Source organism: Durio zibethinus, chromosome 23 (genome assembly GCF_047325235.1).
Source record: "Durio zibethinus cultivar Kanyao isolate XHJ-2024 chromosome 23, ASM4732523v1, whole genome shotgun sequence".
In the NCBI taxonomy this organism is placed as follows: domain Eukaryota; kingdom Viridiplantae; phylum Streptophyta; class Magnoliopsida; order Malvales; family Malvaceae; genus Durio; species Durio zibethinus.
Genome location: NC_143184.1, coordinates 5,770,711 through 5,791,999, shown reverse-complemented (window position 1 = coordinate 5,791,999; position 21,289 = coordinate 5,770,711). Strand labels below are relative to the sequence as shown.

The following is a 21,289-nucleotide window of genomic DNA, read 5'->3' as shown; positions in this document are numbered from 1 at the left end:
ATGCTTGTTGAAACCTGAGAATCCCCAAGCCCTCGATTGAGGTTTTCCTTTCAAATTGGTTGGGCTTGAGCTTTTTATTGAACAAAAAAGGCAAAATTAAGTTTCTAAACTAAACCGCACCCTGAGCCTTTGATCAAATTATCAAATTAATTAATCCCCCAGGCAGGAGCTGAAACAACCGGTTTCAACATTCTAGCCCTTTCTCTATTTGATCGGTTTTCCCTCGGCTAACATCAACAAAGTAAATTTAATGGAGAAGAATGTTCGAACAAGATCAAAGCTCAAAGGTTAAAAAAAAAAAAAAAAAAGATAGGAGAGAAACTTGACTTGTATGAGCACTATTGTACTCAATATCATAGTCTCATTGAGGCTCATTGAGATATAAAAATTATGGTTAATACTTTTCGTTGTTTTTGTATTGAAACTTTGATTTGCATTATGGATCTTTCCAATTTGACTTGGCTTTTTATTCAGATTCAACCTTTTGAATTTCACATCTTGTTCGTAAGTATAATAGCTGTCTTCCACTGCTTGATGTCGGTAAGTCTACCATAACTACATAACATTAAACGCTCTCATTGAGAATTTTATTGATATGGAATAAAAAGTTATTACAATTTGCATTAAAATATTAAAAGTATTTTACAAATAAAATAAAAATTATTATTTTGTATACCGACAATATTAATTTTAAATTTCTAGTAAAATATTATTGAATTTTTTTATTTATTATATTAATTATTTATTTATTTATTTTATACTTTAATAGGGTTTGTGGTAACTCTTTATGTTTGGCATATAAGATAATGGATAAGATAAAATGATAATTTTTTATGTTATATTTGATTTGTATTTAAATAAAATGATAAGATGTCAAAGAAGATTATTATTTTTTTAGTATAAAATAATTCAATTCTCTCAAAGTAGAAAATATTATTTTTAATCAATGAGATTAAATTTATATTTTTTTATTATATTTTTAAAAATTATATTAATAATTTAAATTGTATAAATTTTGAAAAAAAATAATTTTGATTAATAAATAAATTATCTTATCTTAAGTTTTATGCATATTAAATATAAGATATGATTATCTTATTTAATCTATTTTTTTATAATATCATCTTATCTTATTTTATTATAATTTTGTATATTAAACATATCCTTAGTTTCATAGATGGAGATCTTAAATTGGAACTAACAATGTAAGTGATAATTTTTCATAAAATAATAGTAGTAAATTTCAAAACTGAAATCCTTATGATAATATCACGAGACCCGGCCATCTCTTTTAAGTATTTCTTGGGCTTCTTATCTTTGATCCCTTTTGGGTCTTTATTTTTTTAATTGGGCCTTGTATTGTATTTGGATCTCTAAGCCGATAAGGTGAGAGCCCAGACAAAAGTGGTCTATTTTGAACCCAAATTATTGGTCAAGAGGCTTCGTTTTTTGGGCATTCCACTCCAAATTCAAATTAGGATATTACTGAGATGTCCTTATGAACACAAAATATTTAGATACAAAGCTTATTTTTCTAAAATAAAAAAAGTTCTTTAATGATCCCAAATTTTTAAAATCACTATCAATAATCATGTAATTTATTGATAAAATGTTAAACTCTTAGTTATAATGATTAAGCATCAAACCCTGAAACCCTAACAATTTCAAATTAAAATTTTTTTTTTTCTTAATGGCACTTGTGAGATGGAGGAGCAAGGATTGGGCTCAAAACATATATTTTTGTTGAGCCTTACCCTTTTAAATCTCAGGTGGTTTACTCAGTTTTTACATATTTTTTTCTGTCTAATTTTATCATTTCATCCTAGGTATGTTTTTGGGTTGATGATACCCTAGACCCTAACCTTAGGCTATAGAAATGTAATTGAGAGATAAAATTTCAAAATCCACTTTTTTAAATCCGAAGTTAAAATGACATGTAATTGTTAAATCAAAGGTTTCTGGTGGATATAAAACACCATTCACTTGGACGGTGGTATGATTTTATAATTTGTAACAGTTTAACAGCATTATGGAAAGGAGGCTATATATTTGCAATTTGCAAATGAACAATGAAATCCGCTCAATTTTGAGCCGCCAAGCGAAAGAAACTCGTCATGCATGAACCCTGCCAACTTTTGGAGAGAAACATTGGCTAACATTACTAGTACTTTATTAATAACAATAATACCAGAATTTTCAGATGTAGTTTTGGTGGAACAAATCGAACTTTGTTCGTCATATTCAAGGAAGTTTCCTGGCATGAACACATTAATTAGTTCCAACCGTCAGCTATGACCTAGCTTGTGGTCATGGCGCATTTACGGTCATTCACCCCTTTTTGAATCATAATAATCCATGTTATATATAAATGCTATCCATTTCCATTTTCCAAACATTCCATACATCTTTTTTTGCCAACAAAGTTACAAATTTGGAAAGTCACAATTCTTCATTTATAAACTTGAAACACCAACGAAATGGAAGCATCTCAAGGAGGGAAGAACACAGGGAATAATGGGAAGGGAAATGGGGAGGTTCGATACAAGGGAATTCGCCGGAGGCCATGGGGAAAGTTCGCGGCGAAGATACGTGATCCAACCAGGAATGGAGCAAGGCTGTGGCTAGGAACTTTCTGTTAAGAAAATGGGATCCAACTTAATGTAAGTGGTTTTGGATTAAGTAAAGGTCATGGGCCTTGATTTTTCATTTTACACAGAGCCCTAGCTACTTAATAAAAAAAAAAATGGGGTTGTTTTAAGTGTGTGTCGAAAACCAAGTAGAAAAAAGAAGAAAAGCCAGAAAAAGCAGAGAAAAAAAAGAGAAGGGAGAATTGGTTGAACGGAGTTGATCTGTGGTCCGATTGAGTTGAAACCTTGTCAAGAGATTTATGATTCAGAATTCTACATTCTGAACGGTGAAGATTGGGTTTGAAGCTCTCTAGGAACAAATCCAGGGTGTATTTGTTGAGTCACTTATTTGGTGAGATTTCTCTAATTGTTTTCTCTAGTTGTTGTTTAGCTTTAGTTTTAGCTAGAGAAGAACTTTGTATACCTATTATTTGATAGTGAAGATTTTTTTGGTGGTCCGTGATTTTTTTCCTCTACACTTGAGGGTTTTCCACGTAAATCTTGGTGTGCGTTATTTTTCCTACGTCTTTGATTATTGATTGTTATCTATTGCTTTTGTATTGTTGTGATTATTGCTTCAGGCGCAACAAGTGGTATCAGAGCGAGGGTTATTTTGAGACATCGATACAGAAGCAACTCAGGATTGAAGTAAATTCTGTTTGAAATCATGGAGAGTGATACAGGTTCCATGATAAAATTGACAGTATCGAATTATTCAATTTGGAAGCCTATGATGGAGGATCATCTATACTGCAAAGATTTGTATGAGCCAGTATTGGGTGATTCGGCTAAACCAATAGATATGAAAGATGAAAGCTGAAAGAAGCTAGGTAGAAAGACACTGGCTACAATAAAAAAAATGGGTTGATATCAGTGTGTTCCATCATGTAGCACATGAGTCAGATGCTCACATTGTTTGAGAAATTTGGTAGCATTGTATGAGAGAAAAATAGGTATGAATAAAGTTATATTTGTTAAAAAGCTTGTAACTTTACAGTACATGGATAGACGATCTATTACAGAGCACTTGAGTGATTTTTAAGATATATTTAATCGGATGACTACTATGGAGCTTAAGATGGATGATGAAATGAAGACGTTATTTCTTTTGGATTCATTGTCAGACAGTTGAAATACTCTAGTTATTACTGTTCTTAATTCAGCTCCTTATTATAAGGTGACATTGGAGATGGTAAAAGACAGTATGCTTAATGAAGAAGCAAAGCGAAAAGATGTAGACCCTGAGAATCAAGTTCTGGTCACAGAGAACATGGGTAGAAACATCGACAGAGGTCAGGACTCAAAAGGCCGTGGTAAGTCTAAACATAAATCCAAGTCTAGAGGTAAAGTAAAGTGTTTCTATTATGGTAAGGCGGGTCATATAAAACGAAACTGTAAAATCTTGAAGCAAGAGCGAAAAGATGAGAAAGATAAGAGTTCAGATGATGGCAATGTTGTAGCAGTGAATTCAGATAGTGATTCAGTTACTTTGATTTGTACACATGGTGATTGTAATCATGTTAGTGATCCCGGCATTGAGTGGATAGTTGACACAGAAGTGGCATATCATTGTGTTCTTAAGAGAGAGTTGTTTACAACTTACAAAGCAAGAGACTTTGGTTGTACCAAAATGGGAAACAAGAATGTGTCGTACATTGTTGGGATTGGTGATATTGTTATACAAACTAGTACATACTGCATGTTGATTTTGAGGGATGTCAGACACATTCTAGATATGAGAATGAACTTGCTTGCTATTAATGTCTTTTATAAGGAGGGATATGAAAGCCGACAAAAGAATAGACAGTGAAAGCTCCTCAAAGGATCTATGGTAGTTGCAAGGAGAAAATTATGCTGCATAATGTATAAGACATGGATGCAATTGAACGGTAACCAGGTAAATACCGTTGAAAATGATGCTTCAACAAACTTGTGGCATAGGAGGCTGGCACACATGAGTGAAAAAGGGTTACAGGTTTTGGCTTTCTTTGACCAAAGGTATGTCTCTCGATTCATGTGATTATTATTTGTTTGGTAAGCATCATAGAGTTTTTTTCATAAAAATTCTCAAAGAAAAAAAAATAGATTGGAATTAATTTATTCTGACGTATGTGATCCCATTGAGGTTGAGTCATTAGATGGTAGCAGATATTTTGTTACTTTTATTGATGATGCTTCACGTAAGACTTGGGTATATATGTTGAAATACAAAAGTCAGATACTACAATATTTTTAAAAATTTCATGCCATGGTTGAAAGGATGACAATGTTACCTTTGAAGTGTATTCGAACTAATAATGGTGGAGAATACACATCTAAAGGCTTTGAAGAGTATTGCTCAAAGCATGAGATCAGACATGAGAGGATAGAACCTAGAACACCGTAGCATAATAGTATAGCTGAAAGAATGAATCGCACCATTATGAAAAAAGTCAAATGTATGTTGAGGATGACAAAATTACCAAAGCCATTCTAGGGTGAAGCAGTCAACACAACTTGTTATTTACTTAACAGGTCACCATCAGTTCTTTTGGGCTTTGACATTTCAAAAAAAGTGTGGACAGAAAAAGATACTTCATACTCTCACTTGAAAATTTTTGGGTGTAAAGCATTCATGCATGTGCCAAAAGAACAGAGATCAAAGCTTGACAGTAAAGCTACACAGTGTGTGTTTGTAGGATATGGTGATGAGAAATTTAGCTACAAAGTATGAGATCTAGTAAAGAGAAAGACAGTCAAAAGCAGGGATGTGGTCTTTCATGAAAAAAAAACATAACAGACTTTGAGAAAAATGAGAAGACTACAGGGGTTACTGTTGAGTGTGATGTTTTAACACCTACAGGGATTCCACAGGAAAGAGCCACAGATGGTGGAAATGAGCAAGAAACAGAACTTGAAGATATGAATGAGCCAACCACAGTAGGTGATGAGCCAGATGCAATTAGTTTTGAGCAGGGGGAGCAATCCTCTCTACCTAAAAGTATTGAACAAGAAGAGCTACCTTCGACATCAAGTGATGTAGAGTCTCAACCCAAGAGATCTACTAGAGAGTGTAGGCCATCTACCAGGTATCCAAGTTTAGATTTTATTTTAGTTACCAGTGAAGGGGAGCTAGAAAGCTTTCAAGATGTGCAGGCTACTTCGGATAGAGAGTACTGGTTAAAAGTAATGAAAGAAAAGATGGAGTTATTACGAAAGAATGGTACTTACGATCTTATTAAACTTCTAACAGAGAAGAGGTCATTAAAGAATAAATGGGTGTTCAAATTGAAAAAAGATGGTGACAAACTAGTGAGGTACAAAGCTCGATTGATAGTAAAATTTTTTTTTCAGAAACCAAGCATCGATTTTGATGAGATCTTTGCTCCAATTATAAAGATGAGTTCTATTCGAGTGGTACTGGGATTAACAGCTAGTTTGAATATTGAGCTTAAGTAACTTGATGTTAAAACTGTATTTTTGCATGGTGATTTACAGAAGGACATTTATATGAATCAGCCAGAGGGTTTTAAAGTGAAAGAGAAAGAGCACTTAATTTACAAATTAAAAAAAAGCTTGTATGGCTTGAAACAAGCTCCACGATAATGGTACAAGAAGTTTGATTCTTTTATGGTGAGTCTTAGCTATAAAAAAATAGTATCGAATTTTTATGTGTATGTTAAACAATTTCCTAATGATAACTTCATTATCCTATTATTATATGTTGATGATATGTTGATTATAGGACAAGATGCTAGTATAGTTTACAGGTTGAAAGAACAATTGTCTAAGTCTTTTGATATGAAAGATTTAGGGGTAGCTAAGCAGATTTTTGGTATGGACATTATCCGAGATAAAAGAGCTGGAAAGCTGTGGTTGTCACAAAAAAAGTATGTTGAACGAGTGCTTGGTAGATTCAACATGCAACATGCTAAATCAATTAGCAGTCCACTTGCCAACCATTTTCATCTAAGTAAGAAATCTTGTCCAGTGTCTAAAGAAGAGTAACTAACTATGTCTAGTATTCCTTATTCTTCTGTAGTCGATTCTTTAAAGTATCTTATGATTTGTACAAGGCCTAACATTGCTCATGCAATTGGTGCAGTGAGCAGATTTCTTTCTAGTCCAGAGAAGGTTCACTGAGAAGTAGTGAAATAAATTTTTAGATATTTGAGGGGTACCTCAAAAATGTGCTTGACTTATGGTGTTTCACAACCAGTTCTAGAAGGGTTTACTGATGCTGACATGACAGGTGATCTTGATGGTAGGAAATCTACTTCAAGATATTTATTCACTTTTGCAAGAAGAGCTGTATCTTGGCAATTTAAGTTACAGAAGTGTGTTACTTTGTTAACTACAGAGGTTGAGTATATTGCAGCAACTGAAGCATGTAAAAAAATGCTTTAGATGAAACGTTTTCTTCTTGAATTGAAATTGAATCAGAAAGAGTATGTGATATTTTGTGATAGCTAAAATACTTTAGATTTGAGTAAGAATATCATGTACCATGCTAAAATAAAGCACATTGATGTTAGATATCATTGGTTACGTTTAGTGATTGAAGAACAGCAGATGTTATTGAAAAAAGTCCATACTGATAAGAATGTAGCAGATATGTTAACTAAGATACTTCTTAGAGAAAAGCTTGAGCTTTGTAGTAACTTGATCGGAATGAGTTCTCTGGCCAAGATAAGTTCTAAATGAAACTGCTATGGTAATGAATCTCCTCATAATGAGACTGGAGGGAGAGATTGTTAGAAAAATGAAGTCTAGCCTTATGTAAGTGGTTTTGGATCAAGTAAAGGTCATGGGCCTTGATCTTTTATTTTACACAGAACCCTAGCCACTTAATAAAAAAGAGGTGGGATTGTTTTAAGTGTGTGTCGAAAATCAAGTAGAGAAAAGAAAAAAAACCAAAAAAAGTAGAGAGAAAAAAGAAAAGAGAGAGTTGGTTAATCAAAAACCGATCTGTAGTCTGATTGAGTTGAAACCTTGTCAGGAGGTTTATGATTCAGAGTTCTACATTTTGAACGGTGAAGATCGGGTTTGAAGCTCTCTAGGAACAAATTCAGGGTGTATTTGTTGAGTCATTTATTTGGTGAGATTTCTTTAATTATTTTCTCTAGTTGTTGTTTAGCTCTAGTTTTAGCTAGAGAAGAACTTTGTATACCTATTATTTGATAGTGAAGATTTTTTTAGTGGTCCGTGATTTTTTTCCTCTACACTGGAGGGTTTTTCACGTAAATCTTGGTGTGCGTTATTTTTTCTGCGTCTTTGATTATTGATTGTTGTCTATTGTTTCTGTATTGTTGTGATTACTGCTTTAGGCGTAACACTTTCGAGACGACTGAAGAGGCTGCAAGGGCATATGACAGGGCAACTTTTACTTTTCGGGGTCAATCAGCTATTCTCAACTTCCCAAACGAGTTCCAGTATCAGAGTCTAACCTTTCCACCTTTTTTAGCTTCTTCATCTACTTACTCGATTGGCAGAGGGAATCCCCCTAGAGGACTAGGAAGTGAGGTTATAGAATTTGAGTACCTGGATAACAAATTTTTAGAGGATCTTCTTGAAACGCAAGATGATAGGCAACGCCGATAGATCGAATGAAACTTTTGACAGAGTTTCTTTAATGTTGGATTAATCAACCATGGAAATAATTTATCGCTGTTTTCCATTGTAAGAAGGAAAATTTCATTAACTCGTTTATGATTTCTCATTCTTTTCTAATCTTTATTATTGAAACTGCAATTGCATTGGAAAATAGTTTTATCTTCTTTAACATAAAACAGAGACTCGGGGTGATGGAAAGTCCAAGAGTAGCGCGTGACAGCTCTCAAGGACAAAATCACATGCTGTGGATAAAATGAATTCGAGCAAAAAAGGTTAGACTTATGGATAATAGTGTAAGTGTAATGGGTCGAGACTTAAGTTTTAAATTTAAGCGATTTTGAGATTTGAGCATCCACTCATTCAGTATCTTAAATTAACTTACTTATTACGGTTCATACTTTTATGAGATATTTAGATTCGTGATATTTTTTTTCACTCAATCTCGTGACGCTCTCGTCACCGAGGTTGGCAACTCTGTCTACCTCCATCGAGATGTTTGACGTGGATCGAATGGTTTAGGCCTGATTTTGATACCACTTGTCATGGATTGAGACTTAAGCTTTGAACCCGCGTTACTCTGGGATCTAGACATTCACTCATCCGATGTTTTAGATTAATCTACCTGTCACAATTTACACTTTTATGAAATATTATCTATTCTGACTTTCTCTGACTTCATGATTTTATTTTACAGAAAATATTTCACAAATAAAAAATGATATGAATCTTTTTATACCTTATTGATCTTTTTTTTATGTTCGATATAAAATTCAAGACTCTTATATCCGTGACATGAGTGTGCCGCATCAACCGATTCAACATAATTCAATTGAAGGGTATTCTTGTTTGACAAAAGAAAACCAATATTAAAGTATAGATAGATTAAAACTAAAACCCAGCCAAATCTAAGCAAAAGTCAACTCAGAGTCGCCATATGGGGCCCTATTGCAGTGCTTCCAACTACTTTTTCCGAGGAAAGATAGAGGCCGAAATTGACAAAGAAATCTGAATATTTACAGGTTCATATTCAAGTAAGAAGTGAACCAGTTTTTTTTATTATTAAAGCAAGTCATATCTACAAAGAAGAAGAGATAGAAATGGAACTGTAATGCTGTTTTGCAGAGAAAATGTAACTAATCCTGTTTGAAAAGTAGGAATTCTGAAGCCCCTTCTGCAATACTAAAAGTCTAAAACTGTTTCATCCTTTCTTGGTTTCATAATTCTCAAAATCAAGCAGTTCCTCCAACAATTTATCATCCAAATACTCCAATTCCAGAACTTCCTTTTCATGGTCCGTCCTACTTTCCGCATTTTCAGAGAATGAAGAAGAAGAAGAAGAAGAAGCAGAAGAAGAAGAGGAAGATGGGGGAGGAAGAGAATTAACAGTTGTGGGTGAAATCAGACGTTCGCCTGGGAAGTTGAGAATAGCCAAGGGACCCCTCATTGAAAAAGCAGCTCTGTCATAAGCTCGCGCAGCCTCCTCTGCTGTCTCAAAAGTTCCCAGCCACAGCCGAGCTCCTTGCCTCTTCGAGTCCCGAATCTCAGAAGCGTATTTTCCCCAAGGCCGCCTTCTAACACCTCTATATCGAACGCTGGGCTCTCCCTCGCTCACTTTCTTCTTGTTGTCTTCTTTCATGGTGTTGTTTGAGCTTGAAAGAGATCAGTGGCTTCACTTTGGCATTTATACTAGGTGGCAAACGCACACAATTGGGCCATGTATAAAAAATGGAAAGGTTGATTTAAACCGTCCAATCAACGAACGCCAACAAGCATTCAACGTGCTAAAGACCTTTCAGACACGGATAGATTTTGGTGCAACGAATATTGATGATTCAGGCAATGACAGAGCATTAGTTTCACAAATTGTTTGCAAATGTTTAATCTTATTGTTCTTTTTCAATTCATTATTTTTTTTCCCTGTCAATTCAAACAGGTTGAAGATGGTGGTGATATCACAAGGGATACGCTAATAATTTCAATTAATTATTCCTTAATAGATTCAAAACAACAATGTTTAGGATAAAACAAGAACTATTTCTTTTGGAATATTCATAGGATATTTTCCCTTTGCGTGGCATAAATGATGTTATTGATGATGTCAGTCCATGACGTCTGCTATATGCAGTGTCATCTGCATAATATTTAGTTATGGTTTGATTAATTAAATCAGGAAATAATAGTAGGATATAGACATAGAAATAATGAGGTTGGATCTGGTCCTCCGGAAAACTAATTTCTTAATTCAACGTCTCTTCAAGTCCATTTCCGGGGTGAGATCGGATGGCTTACCTCAGAATTTGATTCGTATGATGTTATGCTGTATGTAATTGTCATGTTTTCTATTGGGGATGAGGTAATTTGATTGCGTCAACATGTCTGATCACTATGCTTATGCCATTGACCCCTTGTGTCACTTGATGATGATGATGGAAAATAATTGAATCATAAAAATGGAATCAAAGTTCTTAAACAAGCTGTAATGGAGACAACAGATGAAGGTAGTAGGATTCAGAAAGAAGCAGACAATTATATGTTTAATGGCGCTTATAGGACAATGGAAGCAAAGGATCGTATAATCGGTTGATTAGAGTTTAATTTGCAATAAACAAGAAAGTTTTTGTTAGTTTGAATTCGTGAGATAGTAATTGTAGACACTAAAAAAGTGAATGAACGAGTCCAACAAATAATATTCTCATGTTCAGGCAAGTATTGTCCATCCTGCTTTCGGTCATTCAGAAAATGAAATTTTAGTTGAAGTGTATAGGGGGAATGGAGGCTCGTAATCAACATTGGTCCTGGTAAATCGTTCCACTTGGTTTCAAAAGATTCATGGAAGGAGAAGAGCCACTCAGGTAGTCGACCCATTGAAACAAAACTTTTGCGGACTTCGCTTATTCTGGTTTCGGCTTTCAGATTTTTTCGTTTTTTTAGAAGCCGTTAGCCCACCAGCTATGGTCGTCATCTTTAGAGGATGGAAGAGGAGACGATGAGAAAAATTCATTGGAAAAAAAAAGAGAGAAATTTGGGAAGTGGGGCCACCCGACTTGTGAATAAAAGGCTATAAGTCAATGATTTCTGTTATGAGGGACACATCAACATTTCCACGCGATATTATGTAGTGTACTTTTTCATTGGAAGGGAGTATGATAATCTTTTATTTGGGTTTGGCTTAATATCTAAATAAAATTTTAAATTTTATTTCAAAATGTAAATACATTTTTAATTTTTTATTATATGAAATTAAAATTATAAAATTTTATTTTATTATAAATTTTTATTAAAATTTAAAATTAAATAAATAATGTTTAATTAATAAAAATTTTAAAATAATATTTTAAAAATATTTATTATTTAACACGTTTAAATAAATTTAAATAAATATTTTCTATAAATTAAATCATCTAATTAAAAAATTTTAAACAAAAAATAAATATTCTATAACATTAAAATTTTAATTATAATAAAATAAAAATTTTTAATCTTAATTTCATATAATAAAAATTAAAAATTTATTTATTTAGTTATCCTTTGGGTTTCTTGAATTCTACCTTGACCAAATTGATTCTCTACAAAACGCGTTCCAAAGCTGACGAGACATCGAAGGAAGCCTGCCTGGCTAAGATGAAGGGAATAGAACTTAAAAATGATAATGGATAGTAAATAAATAAATATTTATTTTTATTTGATTTATTTATATTGAAATTATATAATTATAAATAAGTAATTAATAGATTTAAATAAAAAATTTATTATTCGTAATGAATTTCAATAAAATATAAATAATATCCAATAAATATTCAATATTCGAATTTATGTAAATTTTAATAAAAAAAATAATGAATATTCAAATTCATATCTAAATTTATTATCTATTTATATATGTAAAATATAAAAAATTTTATATTTGTAAAAAAGTTCAAACTTTAACAAATAAAGAACAAATAATCTTTATTTGTTAATAATAAAAAATGAACATTAATTTTAAATTAAATTTTTATTAATTTTATAATTTTACAAAATATTTTAATAAATTCAAATATATTTATTTTAATAGAATCAAATATGAATAATAATATTAAACTTATATAAATATTTAAATAAGTTTAATTATTATAAATATTAAATGATTTCCAGTACGAATAAGTAAAAAATTTAGGTAAATAACGGATATTCGATCAATTCCCATCCTTTATCGAAGTTTTCTCTGAAGTTTAATTGGGTTTCTTTCAACGTTATCAACGGACACAATGGTCAATGACAGCCGCTACAAGGGAGCGTAGAGCTATAAATTTGGCGAGATTTGATCTCTTCTTCGAGAAAGAAACGCATGTGCTTGAACTACTTTTGCTTTGTAAAAGCTCTCTACTTGAAAAACACGAGGTGTTGCTATTCTTAGCTGGAATCCATTACCATAATTTTATGCTTATACAGTAGTTGGATATTGACATGATAATGATGGTCTTTTTTATTCTACCTAGCACTTAAATTATGTAACAATGTCTTTGATTCGCATAAGATAATGCCAGGTACTGCATTAGAATACACTAATGGGTTGCCCCACAGTAATAATTCACCTAGGGGGCTAAGAAATTACTAACCCGAATCCCTCTATAGTTTTGTTTCTTCATGGACCACATCAAGATAAACCTTCCATAGAAAATTGGCACAGCCATCTTCCTCAAATTATCAAAGAGAAACTTGGCCAAAAGCTGAACAACAGTAAATAGATAAAACGAATGAAAACTTGGCGTTTGTTCACTATGTTAGTGATAATTTTAAAGTACCATTAGAATAACAGAAAGCCGAAGCAGAACAAACCAAATGCAAAATGCCACAAAATCAAAACAAGAAAAAGTTGGGCTGCTGGGACAGGGCTGAAAGGATCATTATGAACAGCGGGAAAAACGTTTCTTCTATTGAGAATATGGAAATAAAAAAAATGAATTTTTGTAATTGATTGGCGATAGGTCCTGATAATTTCTAGCAGAAAGGAAAAGGCAAGGAATTTCAAGAAAGAGAATGTTACCATTAATATGCATGCACCAGATATTTTAAATACTATCCTTTTACCATGAAGGCAATTCCATGTTCCAAGTACAATGCACCTGGCTGCCCCTCTCACATTATTTGCAGCTACTCAATACAAAAAACAAACCTGTAAGGTGTAAAGACTTACAAAACTGAAAATTTGAGGATAAAATTTTAAAAAAAGTTCTTAAGATCTCAAGATGAGAAGATTTCTGAATAGTAAAAAATAGGGAGAACCAACCTGCTCTGCATGAGACATCAGAAGGCCCTCTGCAGATGCATCTTAAGCCATCAACATAACGGAAAACTTTGATGGCGGTGAACAACTTGAATGGTATATTCTTAAAACAAGAATGCCAATTTTAGTAATACACTATTGCTGTTAAACTAACTTATAATAGGAAAATTTCAACCAAGATAATATCAAGCCACATTAAGACATACTACTAATTTCAGTAACTTTGAAAGCAACATACTTATTTCCAACAAAATATGAAGTTGAAAGGTATACCTATTCAGCCTTGGGTTTCTTGTAGATGGTTAAATATAAAATCAAAGAAACTGTCCAAGTAAGAGTATAACTTATGCAATGCAAGTTCGATCAGGTATCAATGCAGTTTTACATAAAAGCTGAACACATGTTAAGCCTACCAAGCACATGCATATCTCAGCTTTAATAATAAAGGACAAAAAATGAAAGAGAAAAAGAAAAATGAAAGAAATAGCACAATCATCAGTTCTAGATGAAAACAGATCATTGCATGGGTTACAGACCCAATCATAAACCCCCAACAAAGTGTAATAAAATTCTTTGCTCCATCCTCTTAGCCTATTGCGTATTACTGTCTGTCAGTATACAACTCAGAAGCACTTTGCTTGTTCATAGACATCCAAGCATGTAAGAAGTTCCTGCAAATGTAATCAATTGATTTTTGTATACTAAGGTATATAACAACAGTAAGGGTACCAAAAGCAAGTCCAAGCTTATGGTGGAATCTGTTACCATTACCAAAGATGATAAAAAACTTCCCATAAACAAAGCAAATCATCATATGGAAGGATTTTACAACTGCTTCCTTTTGTTGTCAAAGTAAAAGTGAATCCGCTGAAAATTCAATATGGCCCATAGAAATTGACGAAGACCAATCTCTGGCCAAAGCACTGAAGGAGAATACAAATAACAGTTTGCACTCTGCCATAAAAGAAAATTGCTCAGACGTGTCTCACCAGATGTACGTATTATGATATCAGGATCAGGAGCAACTGCCATATACATATGGCTTTCGATATCAGTAAGTTTTATAAGGTAATCCCTTTCATCATGTTCATTCCCTCCGAGTCTGATTAAACCATAACCTGCTCCACTTGAATTCAGTAAAGTAATTTCATCCCATTTTTCTTCGCATGATTCTTGAATGGCATGCACTATCTCATTGGTGGAAGTGTAAGCAATGCAAATAGACAAAACTGCTTTGGAATTCTTAGCGGTGGCAAGCATAGCTCTCTCAGCTGCCAACCTAACTGGTTCACTCAAGAGTTTCAGGTTCCCAGAAAAGTAAACTCTAACACCATAATGATTGACAATGCTCTCTTCCTTGATTAACTCTTCAATCTTTTCTAGCATCAGGTCCATCAAAGATTGAACTTCTTCAGGACTTCGCCTGAAATTGTCAATGCTGAAGGCATATATTGTTACATATCTCACACCAAATTCGTAACAGTACTTGAGCATAGACATGAGAGCCAAAAACCCAACTTTATGGCCAGTTCCTTCCATCAAATTCCACCTCTTTGTGTATCTCCGATTCCCATCCATGATGAATGCAATATGATTAGGGATGGCACCAACAGAAAGAATGAAAAAAATGCATTTCCGCAAGAAGCTAACTAAGTTGCCATATATCTGGATCACCCTCCCACTAATTTTCTTCATATCAAACCTTATAAAGATTTGAAATCTGTAAGACCTGTCAAAATGGAGGAAAAAAAAATTGAAATTCAGTTCATAACATAAAATAACATAATATAATTATGGAAAATTTGAAAATCTAATCAACCGAATATGATGTGGACCTTAAGAAATGTATTAGCTCATTGAACATTTTAAAACATGGTTCAAGAGTTTATACATTAAAAATGTCACACAATGTTCTAAGGACAGTTGCCAATTTTCAAAATAATATTTGAACTCATTGAACTAAACCTAGAGGGCCATGATAAAGTCCTTAAGTAGTGTTACTCAGTTCATTACAACTACAGAACCAGAAAAGGCAAAATACTAGGAGATTGAATAACAACCAACAGTGCGCCTGAAAGATAATATTGTAGACGTGTATCTTGAAACAGCAAAGCATAGTGCATCAACCACTACCTGGTTTTAAGACAGTACAATCATGAAGCTACAAAGACATAAAATTTTGTTTAGACACACTGAAGCAATCTGACTTAATAGTTTACGTGTTACATTGCCTCGTAGAGAAGAAAACTTTTGGCATTGAAAGAAAGTATCAAGCTTGTATAGAATTGCATTGACTGCAATGCAGGAAGAAGAATTAGCATGGAAATTTTTTTTTTTTACTAAGTTGCAAAGGACATTGTGCATAAAAAAAAAAAAAAAAAAACTATAGCAGAAAGGCTCAAAACACACAAAAAGAATGCAAAGAACTACATGCACATTCAGTAATTTGAACAAGAAAGAAAAGTGTCAAACTTGAAAAAATAACTGAAAAATAGCACAATAACAAGTACCTAATGCCTCATTAAGCATCCAAATCCAGACTTTTCTTTTTTGGTAACTAAGCAACCACTACTTGAAAGAATCAATTTAATTACTTGCCAATTATGATCACCTCAAATCTCAAACTTGAAAATCCATCATTGGTGTTAAAGAAAAAGTTATTTTTTTTTTTCAATTAAATCAGATCAAAATAAGTAGCACCGGCATAGTTGAAGTCAAGACTAAAAAACAAGCAAAACAGATTCCGAATTTCTTTCTCATTCTTGATCAATTAATAAAGCGACCAAACCAGTAAGTTAATTGATTACCTTCGGATGCTGGGTCGTTTTCAAGAAACCCAAATTTGCCTCTCCCTGTTTCTTTGACTTTCTCGAAGGTTTTGGTATGTACGAGTAGAGCGAGACGAAACGAGAAGGACCAAAACACTGGAAAGTCAAATTTTTTACTTATTTGTTTTTTGTGGGAGATGGAGAGATCTTTTAGCGTACGAAGTTGGTTCCCAATGTGGAATATTGGGTTGCGGGCTTGGGCCCAGCTATACAAATCAGCTTTTGTTTTTTAATTTTAAAGGGTTTATTTTAGAAATTTTATTAAAAATTAGCGAATTGCCACATATTTTAAATGATGAATAAACTAAAGTGATATAGTTTTAATTTCATTTATGAAGTTCAAAATTTTCACCGATGATGTATTAGATAATTATTTTAGTAAAAATTCATGTTAATTGTAGTATATTTTTTTTTTTAATATTTTGGGAAGTTGTTTCTTAATCAAGCATTATTACTTTGATTTGGCATACAGTTTAATAAAAATTTCATAATTATGCCAAAATCCTAAAAATTATAAAAAAACGGTATGATTTTTTATGGAAAAAATAGGTAATTGAAAACGGAAAGATGATTTAGTTTGGAAATATTCCAAAAAAAGAAAGTTCAATTTAGCAAGGTGTACTCAGCAGCAAAAAGAGCTAGATTCCAATGAAACATGATATCCCAATATATAATACTAATTTTCATTACAGGAAGATGCAGTTGAACACAGAAGAAAGGATTGCACAAATTGGGATTTGAATCTCTAAATTATTGAATATCAACTTTGGTTTCGTAAATCAACTGAATTAATTTTCAAGTTGATAATAATTAAGTTTTGAGCTTAAAAGGCTGTAGAGCTAAATCAGCTTTCCCCGTGGGTAAGAAGTTAACCAGAAACTCGTTGGATTGAAAAGGTCTACACAGTGGGGGATTGGTTGCAGTAATTAGAGATTTTGCAGGCTCTATAATACTGTCACCAGAAGGACTGATAAAGAGGACAACTGATGTTCGAGCATCACTCGAATTTGTCACAGCCCGATGTTCAGCACTCTTCAGCTTGTTGTTGCTGATTACCTATGTGAATCAATGAAGGAAATTAGTCATGACACTGCACCTATTATCCCAACAAACTTAATATTTAACTTTGTACTGGTAGTTTTATTTAGTAGTTTGAATGTTATACAAGTTTCATGCAAATATTGGCTCCAACACCTTGGATCTTGTTAAAATTATTAAGAGCTAGCATTTCCCCCAATTGCACTCAACTGATCTTTATCTTATTATAAGACAATACCATCTAAATTAAGGAAATGGAAATATGGATATATATATATATATACCTGTAATTGGTAGGCTATGTTAACTACAAATGCATTAGGAAGAGGCTCAACACCAATCCATTCCCCATCTTTGAATACCTGAAGCCCACATACATCTCCTTGATGTAGAATGGCTAAGATGCCGGGGTCACAATGTGCAGGAATTCCTAGAGTCAAACTTGGATCAGGGCACGGTGGGTAATGGTTAATTGATAGCATCTGTTTTTCACTTAGTTTGTCCTCAAAGTACCCAGATTCAATGCCCAAGCCTTCACAAAGCAACTCCAGGATTGTTGATCCCAATTTCTTTGCTTCAATTGAATATGCTGCAACGACCTCTCTGCAAAGTTATTAAGAAGTGAAAGTTTGATTAGAAGATCAAAGTCACTGGGCCATAACTGACTGTAGGCCTTAATTACCGGTATCTGGTTGGCTTTTCAGGCCAAAATTTGATGCACTCCTCTAAAGGATGACAAGGGTGTTTTAGATTGTCACGCCAAAGGTGGATTTTTTCACTATCATAATTTAAAGTGCTAGTGATGAGCTTGCATCTACTTGGATCTCCCGAGTACAGGCTTGCCTTGTCCTCTGCTGGCATCTCAAAAACCTCCTTGAAAACACTCCTGGTTTCACTAATAATTTTTTCTGGAACTCCATGGTTAACAACCTGTTTAAGAACAAGGAAAATAAACAGAGTAACTGAATTAATTGAATATAGAGATATCATTGTAAACTAGAAGCAACTGGTTGTAAGGAATCCATAAATGTATTTTTCGTGGAAACCTGAAACAATCCAAACTCTAGGCTAGCCTTCAACATTTGCTGAATTATATCAGTTCGATTATCAGCGAGATCAATTACTGGAACGGTATTGGATTTTGGAACAAGAAGCTTGCCAGGCCTTTTATCTGGTGGGAATATATATGACTCAGGCAAAGGTTGATCCTTATACCAGCTTGAAACTAGCTTCTCCATAACTTGATTTTTGTAAAATGAATGATCAATCTTCCAAAGGAAATATAAATTTTATTGTAAGGAAATAAGCTGGTATGATGCCATTGATCGAGACATAATGAGATAAATTTATAATGGTATTGAGGAATTAAAAAAAAATTTTCCGTGATCTTCTATGAGATTTGCCTTGTGCAAGCTTGCCCTGGATGATCAGCCAATTATAAGTTCCAAGATATGTATTATTGCCAGATATAACAAGGTGTTCCTTTGTATTCTCCTCCATTTTTTATTAAAAAGATAATGACCCTGCAGTCGACCGGTATAAAAGAAACAATCAGAAAACTTTGCCCGACAATAATTTAGACAAAACCTGATTATGACTGACGCTTGATTGGTGAACAAAACAAGCAAAAGGGCACAAGAATACGATAAATAAGATTTTACTTTATCAATCCAATAAGGATAATAAGAACCTACGGTTCGCAAAACTAGCAAGCTAAACCATCTTTCATTTGAGCAATTCTTGTATAATTTAAATCATTAATTGTGGGTATTCATTTGAATGCATAAAAAAAAAAAAACGATTTGAATAATGAACTTGAATAATATGAAATCCAAAGAGGTTTAAGTTAAAACTATAACAATCTAAACCTAACACTTGAAACAATTATAAAACTTGAAAGAGCCCAAACTTGAACTAACTCAAATTCAAAAGATACAAACGTGAAAGGTAAAAATGAACCAAAATTGAAAACATAAAATCAAGTATATCTTCATTTTAAATTTCAATTTGATCCAAAAAAAAAAATACTATCAACTTTAAAGACATTTTTTTTTTTGTGATTTAGAATAATGTCTTTGTTTATATATTTATTTTAGGTTAAAATAACAATAAAAATTTTGAATTTTATCACTTTACTTAGATAAATTCTCATATTTTTATTATACCAAAATAAACCTTTAATCTTTAATTTATAATAAAAAAAATTTTAACTTTTAATTTATATCCAAATAGTTTTGTAACCTTTAATTAGTATCTAAATAAGCATTTAATATAAATTAATCTTTCATTTGAAATAAAAATTTATTTGAATATAAATAAAAAATAAGGATTTGTTTGAGTAGAATAAAAATATATGAGCATATTTAAGAAACGTGAAATAGTTTACAAGTTTTTTTTAGTATTTTAGCTTTTATATATTTTACTAATTAAAATGATGATCTAATTTGAATGTATGGAAGTGAAAAGTGATTAGTTGACTATAGGTTGGTAGTAAATGTTATAATCCCAAACTCATATATACCCGAAATGAAAGTACTGAAGCCTAAAGGAATGCATATATTAATGCATCGACCATTAATAGATGAAACTTTTGGGTCTGCACGCATTACATTATATATTTGAAGGATTTCCTTTTTCCTTTTCTTTTAAATTGAGCGTGCTATATGAGTTAAATCTTAAATTGATACTAAAAACTCTCCTCCACCTTTGATTAAAGTCAAGAGTGATAAAATATTTAAATCTTTGCTATAGGTATATTTAGCATTTTTATATTTGAAGGAAAAGCTATAATTCATCTTCTCTAAAAAAAAAAAAAATTGAGATGACGTGTCGTCCTTGACTAAAGCATGAGTTTTATAAGTGGAAATGAAGGTTATGACTAATTGATAAAAAAACTTTTACTTGATAAATTTTCATCCTCATTCAAGATTCATTATCTATCGTCACATTATGATTCACTAACAAAGGGGAAAGGGTGTGCAAATTGTAAGGTTTTTTTTTTTTTTTTTGTCGCATCATATTTCTTACATAATTTCTTTCATGGTACTGTTGATTAAGCTTGCAATTTGAAAGGCTCCAGAGCGAGTTCATTGTGTTAGCCTGGAAAAATCCGAACTCGTCGCTAGCCTTCAAAATTATGCTGAGCTATATCCGTTTGATTTTGAGCTTCAACTTGACTGAGATCAATTACTGGAACGGTATTGTAATTTGCACTAGGAACAATAAGCTTGCCGAGTCTTGTTTGTGGTGAGAATATGTAAGACTCGGGCAACAATTTACTATTGCACCAGCTTGAAAACAAGCTTCTCCGTCTCTTGAATGTGAAGTTTTTGTGAATTGTGATCAATCCTGTAGCAAGGGGCGTAGCTAGGGGGGCTGGCAGGAATCATAGTCCCTCAAAATTATTTTTACATCATTGTAATAAAATAATTTATTTTACCAAAAATATTATTAAATTTTTAAATAAAATTATTATTTTATTTTATTTTTTTATATTTCTGATTTTGCTATATGATTTTATTTTAAAAAATTTTTTAGTTCACTTCTATTTGTAGTGACAATATAAAATACAGATTACGAAATTAATAATTTGGGTTAAAATGTGACTGATTGCAAGACATAAATTTTATGTTGTAATAATCGGGCTCAGCTTTGGAATTGATCGATAGCTTAGCTCATCCATGATATAAGAAAGAGAGAAAATCCAAGATTTCCACGCACACATTATGGCATGGTCATTTTCAAAGCATTAATCTTTACAAAGTCTGGCAAACTAATATACTATAAATTACAAAGAAATTGCAGTCTGACTCTGCAATTACCAAAACTCGATCATAACATTAATAGTATCATAATTATGGCCATGATCATGATCGAAAGTTGACAGCTGAATAAACTAATTAGACTAACAATAACGATGTAATCAGGATTTTTGTAGG

At 32.6% G+C, this 21,289-nt stretch overlaps 2 protein-coding genes and 2 pseudogenes across 5 annotated transcripts; 1 reads left to right on the top strand and 3 right to left on the bottom strand.

Moving 5' to 3' along the window:
- The first annotated feature begins 2,447 nt into the window (after positions 1 to 2,447).
- On the top strand, positions 2,448 to 8,207 carry LOC111313446 (ethylene-responsive transcription factor ERF098-like). The gene is made up of 2 exons (XM_022914127.2): positions 2,448 to 2,620; positions 7,934 to 8,207. The coding sequence occupies exons 1-2, from the start codon at positions 2,478 to 2,480 to the stop codon at positions 8,205 to 8,207; spliced, it is 417 nt and encodes a 138-aa protein (XP_022769862.1). The 5' UTR covers positions 2,448 to 2,477.
- Positions 8,208 to 8,372: 165 nt separating this feature from the next.
- LOC111313445 (ethylene-responsive transcription factor ERF098 pseudogene) lies at positions 8,373 to 10,020 on the bottom strand (annotated as a pseudogene).
- A 2,700-nt stretch (positions 10,021 to 12,720) lies between these two features.
- Positions 12,721 to 16,566, bottom strand: LOC111314311 (dehydrodolichyl diphosphate synthase CPT3 pseudogene; annotated as a pseudogene). 3 transcript variants are annotated; one of them, XR_016332771.1, is made up of 3 exons: positions 16,293 to 16,566; positions 13,489 to 15,214; positions 12,721 to 13,374 (listed from the first exon to the last, which is right to left on the bottom strand). The product of XR_016332771.1 is annotated as a dehydrodolichyl diphosphate synthase CPT3 pseudogene, transcript variant X1 (transcript). The 3 variants fall into 3 exon arrangements; XR_002693148.2 differs by lacking the exon at positions 16,293 to 16,566 and adding an exon at positions 15,996 to 16,272; XR_016332772.1 differs by having other exon boundaries at positions 12,721 to 15,214.
- Positions 16,567 to 16,972: 406 nt separating this feature from the next.
- Positions 16,973 to 19,067, bottom strand: LOC111314310 (hyoscyamine 6-beta-hydroxylase-like). Its single transcript, XM_022915520.2, has 4 exons — positions 18,398 to 19,067; positions 18,034 to 18,281; positions 17,636 to 17,954; positions 16,973 to 17,369 (listed from the first exon to the last, which is right to left on the bottom strand). The coding sequence occupies exons 1-4, from the start codon at positions 18,587 to 18,589 to the stop codon at positions 17,124 to 17,126; spliced, it is 1,005 nt and encodes a 334-aa protein (XP_022771255.2). The 5' UTR covers positions 18,590 to 19,067; the 3' UTR covers positions 16,973 to 17,123.
- Between the last annotated feature and the right edge of the window lie 2,222 nt (positions 19,068 to 21,289).

Coding starts and splice junctions, on each gene's coding strand:
- LOC111314310 (XM_022915520.2), bottom strand. CDS start 18,589: ATGGAGAAGCTAGTTTCAAGCTGGTATAAGGATCAACCTTTGCCTGAG. Junction 18,282..18,397: donor TAGAGTTTGGATTGTTTCAG/GTTTCCACGAAA, acceptor GTTCTTAAACAG/GTTGTTAACCATGGAGTTCC. Junction 17,370..17,635: donor ACATAGCCTACCAATTACAG/GTATATATATAT, acceptor TGATTCACATAG/GTAATCAGCAACAACAAGCT.
- LOC111313446 (XM_022914127.2), top strand. CDS start 2,478: ATGGAAGCATCTCAAGGAGGGAAGAACACAGGGAATAATGGGAAGGGA. Junction 2,621..7,933: donor AGGAATGGAGCAAGGCTGTG/GCTAGGAACTTT, acceptor TTACTGCTTTAG/GCGTAACACTTTCGAGACGA.